The sequence below is a fragment of the Anguilla rostrata genome, chromosome 13 (assembly GCF_018555375.3).
Source record: "Anguilla rostrata isolate EN2019 chromosome 13, ASM1855537v3, whole genome shotgun sequence".
Taxonomy (NCBI): domain Eukaryota; kingdom Metazoa; phylum Chordata; class Actinopteri; order Anguilliformes; family Anguillidae; genus Anguilla; species Anguilla rostrata.
This window is the reverse complement of record NC_057945.1, coordinates 33,067,208-33,086,983: the sequence shown is the minus strand read 5'-3', so window position 1 is coordinate 33,086,983 and position 19,776 is coordinate 33,067,208. Positions and strand designations below refer to the sequence as shown.

General features: G+C 48.6%; 1 protein-coding gene across 1 annotated transcript in view; it reads right to left on the bottom strand.

Annotated features, from left to right (window-relative positions):
* The window catches only part of celsr2 (cadherin, EGF LAG seven-pass G-type receptor 2), a 79,767-nt gene that overhangs the window by 8,152 nt on the left and 51,839 nt on the right, over positions 1 to 19,776 (bottom strand). Inside the window, exons 8-28 of the mRNA XM_064304694.1 lie at positions 18,796 to 18,921; positions 16,867 to 17,033; positions 14,592 to 14,774; positions 13,910 to 14,023; positions 13,549 to 13,723; positions 12,932 to 13,073; positions 12,298 to 12,418; positions 11,208 to 11,391; positions 10,489 to 10,590; positions 9,395 to 9,489; positions 8,790 to 8,999; positions 8,096 to 8,279; positions 6,961 to 7,324; positions 6,397 to 6,564; positions 6,015 to 6,141; positions 5,008 to 5,208; positions 4,452 to 4,626; positions 3,252 to 3,364; positions 1,584 to 1,666; positions 872 to 998; positions 353 to 469 (exon numbers count right to left, since the gene is read on the bottom strand). Of these exons, the coding sequence (XP_064160764.1) occupies positions 353 to 469; positions 872 to 998; positions 1,584 to 1,666; positions 3,252 to 3,364; positions 4,452 to 4,626; positions 5,008 to 5,208; positions 6,015 to 6,141; positions 6,397 to 6,564; positions 6,961 to 7,324; positions 8,096 to 8,279; positions 8,790 to 8,999; positions 9,395 to 9,489; positions 10,489 to 10,590; positions 11,208 to 11,391; positions 12,298 to 12,418; positions 12,932 to 13,073; positions 13,549 to 13,723; positions 13,910 to 14,023; positions 14,592 to 14,774; positions 16,867 to 17,033; positions 18,796 to 18,921 (3,278 nt within the window). The remainder of the gene's footprint in view (positions 1 to 352; positions 470 to 871; positions 999 to 1,583; positions 1,667 to 3,251; positions 3,365 to 4,451; positions 4,627 to 5,007; positions 5,209 to 6,014; positions 6,142 to 6,396; positions 6,565 to 6,960; positions 7,325 to 8,095; positions 8,280 to 8,789; positions 9,000 to 9,394; positions 9,490 to 10,488; positions 10,591 to 11,207; positions 11,392 to 12,297; positions 12,419 to 12,931; positions 13,074 to 13,548; positions 13,724 to 13,909; positions 14,024 to 14,591; positions 14,775 to 16,866; positions 17,034 to 18,795; positions 18,922 to 19,776) is intronic.

The window sequence follows — 19,776 nt, the reverse complement described above, 5'->3', positions numbered from 1 at the left end:
CATATTTTGTGCTTTTCGTGCACTGCACTGTAAATCGCCATAGAAAAAAACTGTTAAAGACCTAATCCCGCCTAGTGCTCTTCCACACGGTGAGAAAAAACTTTTTTTTTCTAGTCAAAAATGGTGGCTGGTTGATTTAAAGTGCTCTGGGTGGAACACAAATGGCTTGAAACACAGTCATCCAGGGGCCACAGCTGAACTGCCAGTCCCTGTGTCTCCACACTGCCCCCTGCTGGCTGTAGCAGTGAATGAGTCAGGCAGGATGACACAGCTCTGGAGCATTTTCGGGATCGCCCCAGCGGTTGTGAAAGCTCTGCGGTGGCTCAGCCTACTGGGGCGGGGGGGGGCTCACCGAGGTCACGGGCTTGGAGCCCATCATGTTGTCGGGCCGCTTGCGGCTGCAGCAGTAGCGCATGGCGTTCCGCGCCTCCTTGTTGAAGACGATCCGGAAGAAGAAGATGAAGGGGCCCTGGGGGGGGGAGGGGGGGGAGACAGATGCAGAAGTGTCAGAAAAGCTCCCAACTGAGGGCCCCTTACAGGTACCCTAGCGTACCTGTGAATGGCCAGATCAGCAGCAGCCGAGCTACAGATTCTTTCACACTGAATCATATGATGTGGTGAGACTGTCCATAGAGGAATAGACTCACAAACCCATTTACAAGCGCCACCCCTCTGTGGAACTTTCTGTACTGTGATCCCATCGCTATCTGACTAACCGCCTTTGCCTCCCCCCTTCGGACTAACAGTCTACTTTTGTAAAAAAGTAAAATAAAACAAGTGAAACATGTAGTGGTGACTGAATTTCAAAGTGATTTTCTCACCCACATTAATACAAGAGGGTGGTGCCCCTAACAGTGAATACCATCATTACCTGAAGACAGTTAAATCCAGCAAACATGTAGTGAAAGATGACCGAGTCGCTGTTCACTGACAGCACAGCCAACAGGCACGTCACTGTAATCAGCAGGAGAACTCCACAGGCCGTCCTGAGCCCTGAGCTGTGGGGAATGAAGAGAGAGTTATTACACACACAGGCATGCACACACACACACACATACACACACACACACAGCACACATACACACACAGACAGGCATGCACACATGCACATACATACACACACAAAGGCACATACACACACACACACACACATACACACAGCACACAGCACACATACAGGCATGCACACATACACACAGACGCACACACATACACACAAAGGCACAGGCACATATACACACACGCACACACACACACATACACACATACATACATACATACATACATACATACATACAAAGTACATGCATACACACAAGAGAGTTCCTAAACCAAAGAGGATACATATAAAAGACAAGTTGCACAGTACAGGCATGTCCAAATTAGTACTGACACCAAGTGTTCCATAGAAACCTGTGGAAATATGTGTTTACGTGGTTTTAATAGGTCCCGTGGAAGACCACAAAATGCCACGATGCTGTACTGGTGCAAGGTTTTATATGTCTCTCCGCAATGGGGACAGAAAACATTGTTTTAAAAAAACAAAAAAACATTTCTAGTCAGGCAGTAGCAGAGGAACTCACACGGGGCTTTCTTTCTTCTCAAATCCATGGTGACGCAGAGAGCAGGAGGCCTTGGAGGTTATTATGTACAGGAAAATGTTCATCTAGGGGGAGACCACAGTGCACGTGTCAATCAACAGTCAGCGTAGGGCTATCACTGAGCAACAGTCATTTTTGTTGCGTAATCTTTCAGAAGAATGGCACGAACACAAGAAAAACAAATGTAGTCAAATTACAAAATAAGCATGTAACACTCGTGTAATCACGTAACAACGTGTAACACAATACATCTTGTCCAGTAGGACTGATTCTCTAAAATTCAGTGAAACAAAGCTGTTTAGGTCAGTTTTCACAACTGTCTTTTGTAGTTTTTGAATTATGACAAAAAACTGAAAGACAGGGATAATATGTCTTCATTCACTGGTCAAAGGATTTAAGCGATGGGCTCTGCTGTTCTAAAAGTTCTGAAATGATGGTACAAATATTTGGGGGTAAACAACAACCATGACATTCTCTTAGTTTATCAGGTTTACAGTAATCACGTTTTTCTTTATCGCGCACTATGATCTTCTCTCCGTGTGTCCCTAACGACAGGATTAAACCTCCCTGGCAGAACTTCTGGAATGTAATGAACATGATCACATTACTCTCCACAAACACTGCCGGTCAAAACTACAAACAGCACCGTGAAACGTGACCATCACTCCACCGTTTCTTCATCATTTCTTACGGTGCCAAGCTGGCACTGGGGAGAAAATGTCACCCAAAAGAAATGTTTTTTTGGCTGTTAAAAGATGATCCAAGCAAGCAGCTAACACAAAGAAATAATTTATAAATACTGCCATGCACAGATAAAATGAAAATTTCAAGGATGAAGAGAGAAAAACAGCTTGAAGTTGAACCTGCTGATAATTCTGAATGAAAGATAAGAGTCTGGTGTTATAAGCTCTTCTGGTTCTCAGAGAGAACAGTTCTCTTTGGCATAGTCTGAGAATCACAAACTGTCACTTTAGCTTCAGACTCAGAACCCCAGAGAAAGACTAAATTTGTCGCCTGTCCACTCGACCGGATAACCCAGTCCATTTCTCAAAATGTTCCTACAACCCCCATCAGCGCTGGGATTAACAAATAAATCCTTGCAGTCTGGTTCTGTGCCCCTTGACCTTCAGACAGCTGTTATAACCCGAGTTCTAAAATAAACTTGGCTGACTTAAAGCACGATGGAGCCATTTCCAATCTTCCTTTTTCATGCCAAGGTCTCAGGCCGTGTTTCCACGCAGCTGAATGACTTCCAGCTCAGAAACTGACATCCAACAGCCAGGACCAGGTAAAGAAATTGTGCTGATAACTTCATAACTTTAATTAAAATAAGTGAAACAAATAAGTAAAAATAGAATATTAACCACAGTAAGAAGAAGAACAAGAAGAAGAATCATATTTTGCTCTTAATTGGTGCGCAAATAAGAAACTTCTCAGTACTGGTGCCAGCAATGCCCAAGGAACATGTGAAATTTAACATTTACTGTAAAAACAGCGTGTCTTCTCAGATTTAAGACCGCTACTCTTTTCATGCGTCCTTACTGCTGGTTCATATTTAATGATGCAGAGGAAGAGGAGAACGTGGCCTAAATTCACTTCATCAAGCATCCGCTCCACATGGGGGGGGGGAGAGGGGGGGGGGTTACTCACGGATACAACCAGCGCTATGGGGCCAGCGAAGCTCCAGATCAGCGTGTCGTAAATAGAGAGCCAGCAGAAGTCAGGGTTCCCATAACCCTCTGGGTCCAGCCCCACCGCCAACCCTGGGGGAACACAAACCGCCATGCAGAGAATGACATCACACCCGTCAAGCAACGAGAACGCAGCCGCCTGTAACAAGCTCGAAAGCAAGCGCTACTTTTTTTAAAATACGGATTTTCCCACTTCGCTATTTTAATTGCCAGTTTAGTGTAGCTTCTCCGTGCCTTGGTTGAGATAACAAGCTGATATTATAATGTGAGAAATACAGCAAGTTCATTAAACATGCAGCTAAAATTCATTCCGGTCCAATCATCGCTGGGTGACTTGTAATAAATTGCTAGAGCAAATATAATAAACATCAGTAAAGGACGGCTTGGATTATTTCAGGCGCTGTAAGTCAATACAAGCATTTATTTAACGTAACTGAGCAAATGTTGAAGGATTTAGAGAAACCTGGGAAATCTGCAATATAACAGGATCTGACTAAGATCCAGGGCTGTTTAATAGCCTTGCCTGATGTAACCTGTTAAGTTAATTACGCAGGACTTGTGGTAATCCTTAGCACCTCAGCCAGGCAGCAAGGCGGCAAGCCAGAAAGAGAGGTGGTACAAAATGGTACAGCTTAAAATGGCTCATCAAGTAAAAGCTCACTGGAATAGATATTCGGGCTGAAGATGAAGTCTGTAAAACAGTGGATTTTGACAGAGCTGTGTTTCAAAAACACGTTTTCTAACTTTAATTAACGTCTTAATGTTAGCAACGGAAGATAAATTACTGTGCCTTAAGAACAAAAGGTAACCGTATAAGTCCATACATTTGTTTGGTAGCATGTTATTTTCTTTATAAATGTAAATCTAGCCTCACAAGCAGAAGACAAGTGTAAAAGTGCAAGGAACAGGCACTCTAACCCACCCCAATCACAATCAACATACTATTGATTTTGGCATACGTGCCTAAAGAAAACGATTTTTTTTAAAGGTCTTTCAACAGGCACCTGGAAGTCCCTCTGATGACAAAGCATCGGACTCATTTTCAAACACACTGAATCAAATACGCCTCCCCGCTCAGTGTACCCAATCATCAGTCATTTTCTCCACCGCGGCCCTGTCAGCTCCTGACCGGCCAGCAGGGGGCGCCGGCGGCACTGACCTGTGATGAAGGCGGGGACGCCCCAGCCGATGGTGTAGTAGAAGCGCATGGGCCCGTAGTTGACGTCGCGCACCTCGCTCAGCATGCGGTACACGTGGAGGCCCTCCAGGAAGAGCCAGGCGAAGGTGCACAGGTAGAAGAAGTGCAGGAGGATGGCGATGACCGTACACAAGAACTGAGAGAGACAGAGAGACAGAGAGATAGAGAGAGACAGAAACAGAGGCAGAGAGAGAGACAGAGACATAGAGAGAGATAGAGAGGAGAGAGAGAGATGGAAGAGGGAGAGAGGAAAACGAAGAGGGAAAAAATACCATTTTCAATCAATTTGTTTACAAAAAGGCCTTCAAATGATAGAAAAAACAAAACCTGCTTTGTGGGGTAAAGCACAAGGAAGTTTGGAGCTAAGAAACTAGTCATCATTAATATTACCACACAGATTTGTGATTAAGCTATATGTTTTATTTAGATAAGTTGTGATGACTTATCTAACTAAAACATCGGAGATGAAAGGAATCCCAGTGTGAGTTTGTGTGACATAGATGGCAGAAGACCGTACCGGATTGTCGGCCTGGTTAATACCGAGGATGAAGATGAGCTCGGCGAGGAAGAGGGCAGCGGACCCGTTGTTAATGATGCTCGTCTTGTTGCAGTGCATGGCGCGGAGGCAAACGAGGAAGAGCGTGGTGAGGAAGAGGAAGCCTAGGGTCACCCCAACCGTGCTCCACGTCACCAGCTTGACCGGCAAGATCTCACCATTCTGCTCGACAAAAGGAAGGAGAGACGAGTGTGGGGAAGAGAGGGAGAAGAAACTTTCCATTTTTAACATTAACCAAAAAATAAAAAATAACAAGAGAATTGCATACTGCAGCACACAATCAAACACCACGCCTTGTAATCGAATATCAAAACTCAACCCTACTGTTCCCCCTTTTCAATATAAAAGAGAAGTAGAAAAGGCCATCTATCACAATGCACAGAGGCTAAACATTAAATCAACTATAAAGGTTCAACCTATTTTCCCCACAGAAACACTCACTCAACCACTGATTTAAATAAACCTGGGAAGATCTTTCAATAATCTGTAATAATTGTAAATTTTGATTCCCATACACCAGCTATTATTTACGTCATCTTGCTTGTGTAATCAGACACTCTTTTCTCACATAGCAACACTTTGATCACTATGACAGAGAGAAAGGGAGTCGAGCCTGGGGGAGGGGTGTGGAGGACGGAGAGAGAAGGGTGGGGAGAGAAAACGAGGGAACGACCAAGGGGTGCGTGTCCCACTTTCAAACAGGCAGGGAGAGAGGGAGATCACAGCAGTGAGTTATGAGGTGACACAGTTCAGGCGACAGGGAGGGGAAAAAATGAGGAGAGACAGGAGATAAATTATTTACCCAGGGAAAGGAAAAGAGAGACGGACTTGGGGAAACGAAGAAAGGGAGAGGTGGAGAGGATGATAAACAGAGAGAAAAATCAGAGGTGTACAAACAGGAGGACAGATGAAGGGACTTGGAAAATACACACAAAAGGTAACACCAAATTTTGGACCGTCTGTCTCACCTCTCTACGAGAGACGTCCATGAGAACGGCGAAGCTGGTCATGTGATAGCACTGGCAGCTGATGTGGGTGTGGTTTCGGAACACCACCTCGCACCCCTTCGCTGACCATCCACCGGTGCCCCCGAGACTGCAGAAGGGAAGGGGGGGGTATTGAATTTACACATATGACAACACCCATCCCCACTTCAGTTCTAGTGACCACCATCATCCTCAAAACCCCTCAGGTTTATCAGCCATGAAGTGAATGCTACTCCTCCACCCAAGTGTATGACCCACACTGGGTTAGACAACATGGCTTGCGCGTATGTCTTATTTCACCGACTATGGGAAGAAAATGTGAGCAAAGGCTTATGGGTATTCCCTGAGGGGGGCGGGGTCTCACGGGATGGAGTGGTTCCAGAAGACGCAGATGGGCTTGGAGCGGTCCTCCGAGTGCACCAGGCGGAACTGGACGATGATGGGCTTCTCCAGGGCGTGCTGGAGCAGCTCCTCGTTGTCGTGCACCGCGATGCTGACCACCGGCGTGTTGATGACCGGGCGCTTGGGCACCCTGAGGAACGTGCACAAGAGCCGGTGGTGAGGGAAGGGGATACCCGACCGGAACATGACAGGCTCGAATCCCGGCTAGGACGCGGCTGAGGCGCGCTTAGCCCTGAATAGCTTTACTGCAAAAAGTCTGTCTTAAAGAGTGTTTTAGTCTTGTAATTAGATTTAAAATCTTATTTTTTCACTCAAGTAGACAATGTTAGCTTGTTTTACATTAATTTCACTTAACAAGACTAAAATACTGACATATTATTTGGGTTTTGTAGGGTTCAGTGAGTACTAGGCTATTAAAATGGATAATATGAATTCAATACACTGTATGATATGAATGTATTTATGATTTCTCCCTCATCTTCTCCCCCCCCTCCTCCGCCCCCCCGCCTCTGAGTCCCGCCCCCACCTCAGGCTCCTCTTGTCGGGGTCGTAGCGCTCGGGCAGCAGGGGGGCCAGGCTGTGGAAGATGATGACGCTGGCCACCGCCTCCCGGTCCGTCTGGTCGGGGTGCCGGCGCCTCCTGTTCACCGTGTGGTTCCCGGGGGCCTGGGAGGGGCTGGCGGGGTCCGGGGCGGGGGCCGGGGCCGGGGCGGGGGCGGGCATGGGGGGTTGGGTCCTGGGACCCTTGCCCTCCCGCGCGGACTCGAACACGGAGTCCGGCAGGGTGACGGCCGTCTCCAGGTCTGCGGGACGGGCCCCTCTCAGGGCCTGGTAGCGGGGGAGCTTGGCCCCCGCGAAGTTCATCTTGTCCAGGCGATCCACCGAGATGACTGCGGGACAGGCCGGGTCATGAGAAAGGGGCGACAGTGACGCCTTTTCCAAACAAACCCATCGCAACGCTACGCCGCTCTACAGAGAACTCCCCGTAAGAGCCAGGGCTCCCACGTCTCTGACTCTACCAGGCGCACAGGGCGATTCCCTGGGAAAACGAAACTCAGGAAGGGCGTAAGGCTGGACCTACGACCTTCATAAGACTGCAAGGGCAAAGGCCATTGGATAAAGACATGGGGTGCACTTGGTTTACTCAGTGGCAGATATTCCCTAAGGATCATTTTCAGATACTTCTTTCATTTTTACCAGAAACCTTCAAATTAAAAGCTCCAAGAAGATACATACATATAAAGTAGTATTATATTTATATTTACTTAACCAGAAGGGTCAATTGACAACAGGATCTCATTTACAAAAGAAAAAGAGAGCAAGAAATAACTGTAAAAAGGTTTCGACTGCACACACCCACCAGAGCACATTGAGCAACTATCTTCAGATGGATTACTTCACTAAATAAGCTTTTAAGTCTCAAAATATTATAAAAACATTCTGGCATTTATAGTACAGTGCATGAAGCTCCCTGTGTAGGAGGGCTGGTTGGCTGAGGGATGAAACCCTTATGACATCAGTAAAAAATGAGTGCAATGTGCGGTTATGTTTTGGGGGGGGTGTGTGGAGTCCCTGCACTGGATAACAGGGGCTTTGTGTCCATTTTTCGTACGGCGCGAGGGCGTTGGCGTCAGCCGGTGACGTCACGGCGTCCCACTCACCGATGTTGGGCGTGACGATGGTGAAGGGGCTGAGGTAGGTCTTCCTCATGTTCTGCGCCAGGGTGCTGGCGTACTCCTCGTACTGCTGCAGCAGCTGGGCGGTGCCCCCCTCCGTCTGCTGGATCAGCTCCCAGTGCGCCCGCGTCTCCGGCGCCAGGATGGCACTGCCCACGTGCAGCAGATTCTGAAAGAGTGACGCGGCGCGCCCCCCGGGCAGCTATTTAACGGCTCGTTTTACAGAGGGGCAGAAAAAAATACATCTTTTTCCATTTCCGTTTGTTTTTAAATGGACGCAGTTACGCTAATGACAGCAGTAGTGCAGTTTGAAGAGGTACTGCTGGCTGTGTTTAGTGTGTGTGTGGTGTGTAGTGTGTGTGCATGTGTGTGTATGTGTGTGTGTAAATGCCTCTGGGTGTGCAAATGTGTGTGAGTTTGTTTGTGTGTTTGTGTGCGTGTGTGCACGTATATGTGTTTGAGTATGTGTTTGTATAAATCTTGTGGGTGTGTGTATGTGAGTGCGTGTGTGGTGTGCAAGCGTGTGTACGTGTGTTCGTATAAATGTTTGTGTGTGTGTGGTGTGTAGTGTGTGCAAGTGTATATGTTTTATCACGGTGCCGTGCGTATGTCTTCACTGCTGAATGTGTGTTTAATTTGCGCGCGCCCCCCTGGGCGGGGGTCAGCACGCCCCCCTCACCTCGGTGAAGTGGACGTCCTGCGTGGCGGACAGGCCGAAGCCGTGCTGCCCGCTCTCGTGCTGCAGCAGGCCCTGGGTCAGGCGGTACGCCACCTTCACGTCGCTGCCGTACAGGGAGGCCGTGTGCTGGCTGGCGTTGGACAACATGGCCGCCGTCTGCCGCACGCGCGCGGAGTCCAGGCGCGAGACGTTCCGGGCCAGCTCTTCAGCCTGCGTGCGTGAGGGAGGGAGGGAGGGAGAGAGAGAGGGAGGCAGAGAGAGAGAGAGAGAATAACATCTCCATCCCCACACATGAAAATGATCAAATATTCATATAATCATACCATAACAATTACGTATATAATCGGGCCATGTTGGATGTGTTATATGAAGGGGTAAGCGAATCTATCCTGTGAACATACACAAACACACATGCACACACACGCACACACACACAAGCATGCACGCACGCGCACACACACACAAACACACAAACAAACACACACAAGCATGCACACGCGCGCACACACACAGGTGCACACACACAGTTGTGCCTTATCTGACAAAATCATCAAAAGAGAGAGGAAAAAATGTTGTGAATTGTGTACTCCCACACGAGTACATACAATGGTCTTGAGCTTAGCGAAGGAGACGGAGGTGCAGTTGAACAGGTTGGGGGGCAGCCATCCCTTGTGTTCGTCACAGTGACGGATGGCCGTGCCTGAGAGAGAGAGAGAGAGAGAGAGAGAGAGAGACGCAGTGAGATGCCCTCACGGACGAGCGAGCACTGACAGGCTGACACAGTCACAGTCCAGCGCACACCAGTGAGCAACAAAGTCCGGAACACTGAGGCAGCCAATCACATGTAGTCTTTATTGTTTCATTATCATAATACAGTCCTGGGTGGACATCCCTATCCAAGACTACAAAACCATCTGGGCTGGACGCCAGTCAATTATCATCACTGTTAACATCATTATTCTTGGTGCCAAACACCCAAATGGGGGCCACGCACCATTGCTGAGCTCCTCTCTCTGTGTTTAACTACTGTCCAAAATATCAACGTTATGACAACGTCTGCACATTTCTCACTAGGGCCACAACTACTAGTGCTACGTGTACAATGCTTCTTTTATGTTCCGTATTTCCAAAAGAGCGCAGGTGTCACTAGTAATGAAGAGGTCATGAGCAATTTTTAACCCTGATTCTGAGCTGCTTATCCACATTATCAATACACACCATTTATCTGCTGGGCAGACAGCCTTAACCAGCACGAGTCATGCATAATTTATGCTTTACACTTTTATCATTTATCTAATTGCCATCCATTATCCTGGCTGGAGCTGTGTAGTTACAGAAGCAATCCAGCATAAGTGGCCCGCTGCAGCAGCAAAGCTACTGTCTTATCTGGGAATCAAACCAGTAACCCTGTGGTTGCCAGATTGGTCTCAAACTTACTTCTCTTGGAAACACTAAATACACATCAGACCTGGGTCAAATACATATTTGGTTTTGGCTTCAAATACTTTTCTACACCTTACTGAGTTTGTCTTGTGTATTGGAACCACCTGACATGACATACGCTCAAAAGGTGAAAACCCCACCTTTCGGTCCTATTGGCAGGTTCAGCTGTACCAGGCAAGATCAACAGAGCACAGAAAAGTATTTGAATCCAAAACAAATATGTACGTATGAAGAGGAGCGTAAGAGACGCTCGTACCGATGGAGCCCCTGGGGCAGGGCACTGCGGCTGGAAGGCCGAATTTAGTCCTCGGCCACCAGATGGCGTCCTCTTTCGCCTGAGGACAGCTGTCGTAGATCACTGCGGGTAAAGACAGAGAGGTCGGTTAGGAGCTCATCCCACCTCAGGGAAGAACCATCAGGCTAGGATGCGTGCCTGAATAGAGGACCTTAAGGCAAAAAATACACAGGGCCCACCATCGGGGGCAGTGCCTAAATCAGAGACTTTGAGTCACACGAACAACACAATACCAGTAATGAGACTCTGAAGAATGCACTGCGGTTGTTCCAGAATTTTAATAAAAAAAGATGAAATGCACAGTGATTTTTTTTTTTTTTTTTAATGCGCATATTAAATTACTCCTTGAGGCTCATTAGACTTCTGAAAGGAAACCAGGAACGGCTGTAGACAGTGACTACTCCAGTGTAAAGTCACACCACTATCTGCAACCAAAGTCATAATGCTGTAATGATCTTCAGGTCAAACCCAGGGGTGTAAAAGGGAATACGGGAACGGGAGCAGGAATGTGAGCGGGAACAAGAGTGGGAACTGGAACGGGAGCGGGAACGGGAACAAGAGTGGGAACAGGAACAGGAGCGGAAATGGGAACATGAGCGGGAACCGGAGAGGGAACCGGAGCGGGAACAGGAGCGGGAACCAGAGTGGGAACAGGAGCTGGAACAGGAGCGGGGGCGCACCTTCGCAGCCGCTGGGCGTGACCTCGGCGAAGGGGTTGTCGCAGCGGTCGCACTGCCGGCCGATGACCCCCGGCTTGCACTGGCACTGGCCCGACTCCTGCTCGCACGCCCGGGAGAGCGAGCCCAGCGGGTAGCAGTCACACAGCAGGCAGGCCTCGCTGCCCGCCGGCCGGTAGTGGTTATCCTGCGCGGCGGGAGAAGGGAACGAGAGAACAAAGGAGCGAGAGAGAGGAAGAAGGAACAAGAGCAGGGGAGCAAAGGGGCAAGAGAAAGGAAGAAGGAAGGAGAGCCAGAGAACAAAGGAGCGAGAGAAAAGAAGAAGGAACGAGAGCCAGAGAACAAAGGAGCGAGAGAAAGGAAGAAGGAAGGAGAGCCAGAGAACAAAGGAGCGAGAGAAAAGAAGAAGGAAAGAGGTGAATGGGAGAAAGAGAGAGAGAGAGAGAGAGAGGAAAAAAAGACATGCTGTTTTTATTATTCAGCGTGGCAAAGCTGTCGCTTAGCAATAAGGCGTAAAAGTGGCATTAAAGTGGCAGTAATGGGTGCTTTTAAGCGGTAGTCACGGTGCCCGGTCACGGATTAAACTGTCACAACACCTCAGAGGGAATTCAGGGGAGGCACGCTGCAGTTATTCCACGTTCAGGCTTCGCTGCACCTGATCTCAGTGCGTTTCCTCAGTGTCATCACGCAACACCTGTGACAAACTTAGAATTCCACACTGGTACATTTGTCCAGCGCTATATTTAGCTCTGACCACACCGTAGACTGTCAAAGCAAGTTTTTTTTTTTCTTTTCTCACTCTTGTACCACCACAGAGAAATACGAGAGCACTGGCAATATTATTGTGTCGCGCACGGTAATAAAACCTCAAATCTCAACACAGAGGCACGTCAGAGTGCCTGCTTGAGAGGAACATTTCTATTATAAGAGCCCTTCCCATGTATGCAAACATCCATCAGACATGCTCTGTAACAGTCCGGGGTAGGGCTGAGTAGGGAGGAGCCAGGGTTGGGTTGGGGTGGGGTGGTTTAATGCGGTGGGGTGGGGCTGAGCAGGGCAGGGGCAGGGATGGGGCGGGGCAGCGGTGACCTACCTTGCAGTGGCACTCCCCGGTGGTCTTGTTGCAGTCTGCGTCGAAGCCCTTGTCCGTCTGGCAGGAGCAGGGCCCGCAGGTTTTGTGGCCCCACCAGCCCCTGGGGCACGGCTGGTCGCTCCTGGAGTTAACAGCACAGCCACTCTTTACGACACGCTACTTACTGATACGAGGAGTGGGAGAATAAGGGGAAGTTTATAGGCAGGTAATTATATTTATGATCCAGGGAGACGGTGTCATGCAATAGGTAGGAATCCGGTAGAGCTTGTAACCAAAAGGTTGCCGGTTTGGTCCCCAGGTAATGCCTAGCAGGTTGACACTGTTGCTTGAGCAAGGTACGTAACCTGAATTACTTCAATGTATATCCAGCTGTATAAATGGATGTGTTGTAAATGTTTAACGTTGTAAAAGAAGGAAGAAATGCTAAAGTTGCGTAAGTCGCTCTGAATAAAAGCATCTGCTAGACGTCAGTAACGTGATGTAGTAGGCCTACTGGGTTGTGATTTACTTTTTCTGTGATTCTTCTAATTAGGGAAACATCTGATGATAATTTAGACTGTAGGAGCAATGGGCTCAATTCAGAGGAGGGGCTAATACACTGATCTGCGCTCTGATTGGGTGATGATGACCTCACCTTTTCTCGCAGTACTGGCCGAAGTAGTTGCTGGGACAGTCACAGGTGTAGCCGTGCGAGGAGCTTGGCGTCCTCGTGCAGACCGACTCGTGCTGGCAAGGGTTCAGCGAGCACACGTCCGTACAGACATCGCCATAGTAACCTGGCAAACAGATCACAAGTCACAAGTTAGGCTAATCATAATCACAGAGCTTGCATGCAAGCTACTATTTGGACCTGTTTTGGTTACGATTGCATTATAAAAGGTAAACTGTCACACTAATTCATGGGACACCGATGAAATTGTTGATGTGACGGTGATGATGATGATGAAGATGAAGATGATAATGATGGTGATTGTGAAGGTGATGGTAACGATGATGATGATGATGAAGATGATAATGATGGTGATTGTGAAGGTGATTGGTGGTAATGATGATGATGATGATGGTGGTAGCGGTAATGATGATGATGATGATGATGAAGAAGATGATAATGAAGGTGATTGTGAAGGTGATGGTGATGGTGATGATGATGGTGATAATGGTGTAGATGTAGTGAGTGTGAGTGGGAATGTGTGAGATGATGGTGTAATGGTAATGATGATGATGGTGTCCCAGTGGAAGACTCTGTCTTACCCGGGTGGCAGGTGCAGGAGTAGCTGTCCCAGTCGTTGCTGCAGTAGCTGTTGGCGGGACAGGGGCTGAAGTCGCACGGGTCAGACAGGCTGCAGCCACGCTCCACGTTCAGCTTCTTGGCCTGAGACAGACTGAGGGACACCGCGCTGGCCTCCGTCTCCCCCAGGTGCACACCCTGCAGGAGGGGGGGGGGACACGGCCAAGACAGTCAGAGACAGGACAGACCAGTGTGTGTGTGTGAGAGACAGCGTGTGTGTGTGTGTGTGTGTGTGTGTGTGTGAGAGAGAAAGGGAGAGTGTGTGTGTGTGTGTGAGAGAGAGAGGGAGAGTGTGTGTGTGTGTGTGTGTGAGACGCCACTGACCTGCACACAGCCACGGAATCCTTGCATTACTTTCCCATCACGTCCTGAAACGCCCCCAACGCTCACGGTCCTCAGCTTCAGTCCCTTCAGCTTGCTGTCCACCTCCACACTGGCCTGTCCAGGAGCAGGGCCACACCCACCACTCAGCCACGCCCATTACCCACAATGCATCATGCAATGATCACAACCCTGCCCACCCTAACCCAGGCTTCAGTCCCTTCAGCTTACTGTCCACCTCCACACTGGCCTGTCCAGGAGCATGGCCACACCCACCACTCAGCCACGCCCATTACCCACAATGCATCATTCAATGATCACAACCTCGCCCACCCTAACCCAGGCTTCAGTCCCTTCAGCTTACTGTCCACCTCCACACTGGCCTTTCCAGGAGCATGGCCACACCCACCACTCAGCCACGCCCATTACCCACAATGCATTAGGCAACAATCACAACCCTGTCCACCCCAACCCAGGCTTACCTGTACATTACAATTACTATTTAACGCAATAATAATAAAATAAAAAAACTCTCTAGAATAATATACCCTCTCAACATTTCCATAGTACAGCTTTGTATATTAAGACAACAACAACAACATTTTTTTTTTTTGTAACTTAAAAGTCAGTTCTATGGAAAATAAATAATAATCTGCGAGCCCCTCTCCGGTGGAGTCAGCCTCACCATGTGCAGGCCGTAGTCCAGGGAGAGGATGGCCTGGTGGCGCGCGGCCACGCCCGCCCAGCCGCCGCGCAGCTCCAGCTGCAGGTGGTGCCAGTCGCCGTCGTCGGCCCGCACCGCCTCCAGCCGCGACACCGTGGAGTCCTCCGCCCGCTGCAGCGACATCACCACGCTGCCGTTCCGCAGCTGCGCGCGCACACAGGGAGAGAGGGGCGAACGACGCGTCGTCACTGGCGACCAAACTCAGCCCAAAAAACCGCCCGTGAAAAGCTCACGCCACATTACATTACATTACATTACAGGCAGGGGCGTTGTAGTGGGGGGGAAAGTGGAACTGACTAACCAGGGCCCGGATGGGGGGGAGGGCCTTCAAAAAGCCTGGAATGATGCGTGAGAGACATGGATCAAGAAAGGAAGGGGGCCCACAGAGACTGCTTATGTATAGGGCCCAGAATTTTGCGCTACACTCCTGATTACAGGCATTTAGCAGCCTGACACACCTTTTACATAGCATTTACACTGCATCCATTTATACAGCTGGATATACCGAAGCGATGCAGGTTAAGTACCTTGCTCAAGGGTACGACGGCCTGGGAATCAAACCTGTGACCTTTGGGTTACAAGACCTGCTCCTTACCCATTATACTACACTACCGCCACAAACTGCGTTGGGGGAGGGGGCGGTTAATCTGGCTCAGCCAAGAAAACGGAGGCACTGAATCAAACGGTTAAGCAAAAATAAAAGTGTACACACTCTAGCCCGGCTGGATGCTCAAGAGTGAGAGGCCCTCCTCCACACACACACACACACACACAACCAGCGTGAGTCACCAACAATAGACTACATTTTAGTCTGCGATTACACATACAACCAACAAATGGAGCTATTACACTAAAAAGCAGGCCAATTCACAAAGCACTGAAGAAGGCATATCTAATAGAGCAATTTCAGCATGATGTGTCAGTGGTTTTGTTTACTGCACTGGATCCAGAAATAAAAAAGTGGATAAGACAGTGATGGACACCATTAAACATAATGCATAGCCAGCAGAAAAAGGACAAAAACTAAAAACATCAATTATTCATAAATTATTGGAAACATTATGACATTTAGGGCAGTGTTCCATACAGCTTTGGAGCAAATCCATTAAAATATTGGCAAACAATAGTGAAATACAAGAGATGCAAAGACTACATATAGTTTCTTTGATGACTCAACAACAGCCCAACTGAAGACATTTTTTTTCTTTGTTTTCTTTCCCTGCAAAGCAGCAGATTAAAATAAGCATAAATACCAATTTGAACAAGTGAACTGATTATATAAAATTTTTCCCTTTGATCTGTCTATGTGAAAAACTAGACGGCAATCTGAAAATGAGATTACACACGGCTGATCCAGCACAAATCTAAATCTGTTGAATAAGCACAATGTAGGGTTATGCTCAACCTGAAGTGTGACAGCTTGTACCTGTGCTGTGGTTTAGTGACAGTGTGACTGCGTGTACCTGTGCTGTGGTTTAGTGACAGTGTCACTGCGTGTACCTGTGCTGTGGTTTAGTGACAGTGTGACTGCGTGTACCTGTGCTGTGGTTTAGTGACAGTGTGACTGCATGTACCTGTGCTGTGGTTCAGTGACGGTGTGACTGCATGTACCTGTGCTGTGTGATGGTGTACCTGTGCTGTGGTTTAATGACAGTGTGACAGTGCGACTGCATGTACCTGTGCTATGGTTTAGTGACAGTGTGACAGTCTGACTGCATGTACCTGTGCTGTGTGATGGTGTACCTGTGCTGTGGTTTAATGACAGTGTGACAGTGCGACTGCATGTACCTGTGCTATGGTTTAGTGACAGTGTGACAGTGTGATTGCATGTACCTGTGCTGTGTGATGGTGTACCTGTGCTGGTTTAGTGACAGAGTGTACCTGTGCTGTGGTTCAGTGACAGCGTGTACCTGTGCTGTGGTTTAGTGACAGTGTGACAGTGTGACTGCATGTACCTGTGCTGTGGTTTAGTGACAGCGTGTACCTGTGCTGTGCGATGGTGTGCCTGTGCTGTGGTTTAGTGACAGTGTACCTGTGCTATGGTTTAGTGACAGGGTGTACCTGTGCTGTGCGATGGTGTGCCTGTGCTGTGGTTTAGTGACAGCGTGTGCCTGTGCTGTGGTTTAGTGACAGCGTGTACCTGTGCTGTGGTTTAGTGACAGGGTGTACCTGTGCTGTGTGATGGTGTACCTGTGCTGTGGTTTAGTGACAGCGTGTACCTGTGCTGGTGACTTACCTGCAGCGTGATGCTGTGCTGCTGCCCGGCTGTGACTCGGAGCAGCACCGAGCTGGGCTGCCTCGTGCGGAACATCATCTCCACGTGCCAGGGCACCGTGACAACCGCCGCCGGGTTGGTCCACTGTACGAGGCTGTTGCCCTGGAAACGCTGCGGACTGGACATTGCTGTAACACACCGGGGACAGCACACAAGAGAAATGTGTTTTGAGCCGGACTACGTGAGTTCATGTCAGCCGTGACGTGACAGGTGGAGGGGGGAGGGGGGCGTTTAAATTTTTTTTCTTTTACTAAAACCACATACATACTGGTATGAAGATAGTTGAGCAGGAAACTATCTGTGTTCAATGCAATCTTATCTCATGAGTAATACAGGCCACCTCTGCCTGCGCACTCTCCCTCCCAGTCTGTACACACGCTGCACAGGCCTCAGCAGGCTGTGATGTACCCAGCAGCCAGTAGGGTTGTTTGTCCTTCCCTGGCAGAGATAGGCTTGTCAAAATCTCACTAAGCAACATAAATGCGTTCTCTTGTCGAACAGCGTTCGTTTTGTACCTCTCTGCCCCCACACAAGCACCCCCCACCCCCCCACCACTGCCTCCCTCCCAATTCCCCTGGAAACTGTGATGATAAATAATAATAAGCGGCAGGTCAACCAGGAGCCACGAGATTGGACGGAAAAAGAGAGGGAACCCCCCGGGGAGAGCTGTGATTGGGCATCCGCCCGCAGTTGTTCCAACGCTGCTGGATGCAGCGGCGGGAGGATAAAACGGCTCTGTGTCTAAAGAGAAACAACGCTGGTTTAAAAAAAAACAAAAAACATTTTTTACACAAAACGGCAGCCACTGAGACTCTAAAGACCACGTTTAAGAGAAGATGGCAGAAGCTTACGGCCTCGGCTGCAGCAGACCGGGGCGGCTGCAAGAAGATGAAAGCAGGTTGGAAACGTCAATTATTTTTGTTTTTGTGGCGAGCCCCCTCCCCCCCCACTTCTTCTGCTAAGGCATAAGCTCCCGGGGCCCTGGAGACCACATTAGCCGGAGAGCCCGGTTCCCTCGTCTTCAGTCACGTCTGCTTAGCGGCCTCCCGTCATCCCCCCTCCGCAGACGGAGGTAACGAGGGATGGCTGTCTTCCCTACCTCCCTCTCCTCCCTCTCCTGCCTCTCCTCCTTCCATCTTTCCCCCCTGTCTCACTCCTCTCTCCCGCGCCTCTCCTGTCGGTTTCTGCCTGCGTCCGCCCCCTTGCTGCAGGAACAGCAGCTGTTTTTTTTACGCACCTCTGTCCCATTCTCATACTCAACATTAACTTTATTTCTACTGTTCATCCTTCAGTCTGGCAGATGCCGTTCTCCAAGGAGTCTTAGAGGAGCTTTGGTAAATACGATGTTGTTATGCTTCATTAGCCTGACATGCAACAACTTGCTAAAGCTTTGAGAATAGAAACCCCACACCCCCCCCTCCCCATCCACCCTCACCCCCCACCGTCTTGATTACATACATCATCAAACCAAACAGCTATGAAGCTCCAGGACCAGACACAGCCACTAATTTATATGCAAAGACGATGAGATGCAAAACACAAACACAAACACACACACAGGTACATGCACAGATGTACATGCACACACACACACACTCAAACACATACACACACAAACAGGTACATGCACAGACATACACGCGCACAAACACACACAACTGTTAAGCAGTTGTTATACAGTGGGATAAAAACCTTGTTTCCCGCTGAATTTAATACATCTGCATTTGTCTATTGCTTTGACTAGCGCCTTCACCAGCAAACGCAAAGTCAGACACTGAAAGTCAGACCATGTGGGTAATCTGGTCAATCCCCTTTCACTGTAATCCTTGGTTTTACCCCTCTCCATTACCCAGGCCCAATTCTGACCCCCCTCCATTTCTCCACACTTACCCTTCTCACAGTTCCGGCCTCCGAAACCTAGGGGGCAGTCACAGCTGAAAGAGCCCCAGCGATTCACGCAGGTTCCTCCATTCATACACGGGTTGGCGCTGCAGAAGTTCCTCTTTGACGAGCACCCTGGTGAGCACAGCACAAAATGAGGGACTGGCTGTGGTGTGAAACCTGCAGTCCTGAACAGGGACTGTCTTTAAGTTTATACATTAATCCAATATAAACTGAATGGTATATACAAACATGGCAATGCAAATAAAGAACAGATTAATTTAGAAGTTTCTGCAATCATTTAAATTCCATTTGTTGCTCATTTTATCATACAACAGGGCAGTTATTCCCCAGCACATTATGGTATTATAAACCTGGCTAGGTTGACGCTCTCACTCAGAGGGATAAGTCAAACTTTTGGGAATGTGTTTCACAAAATGATCTTGTGCAGGTTAAGCCTGACATCAAGACTATGCGATTTTTAACCAAAATCTATTTGAAACTAAAAATACAGCCCTGTCTTCCTAAGGTGTTACACACGGAAGTATGTAGCTGTCACAAACAATTTAGAATTATGACGAAGATGGGTGACACAGACATTAAATGACACACCCTCTGATCTCTATTCAGCCTTGACTCTACTACTGGAAGCAAGCAAGTGTTTCTAGTTCCCCAAGTCCTGATGGTCCTGTGCTAACTCACACGCAATGGGCCCCCCCCTCTCCCCCCCCTTCAGGCAGCAGGGGTGTGGTGCTGTTCGTTAGCCTTCGGGCTGATACCCCAACATGAACTCCTCTCCCACTAGCATATGCTACCTTAACATGGACTCCTCTCTCGCTGGCGTACTGATACCCTAACATGAACTCCTCTCCCACTCATTGCATTAATGACTCTCCACCCACGTACCTAACATGGACTCCTCTCCCCAGCTACGGACTACATGACTACTCTCCACCACGATGATACTAACGTGTTCTCCCACTAGCGTAC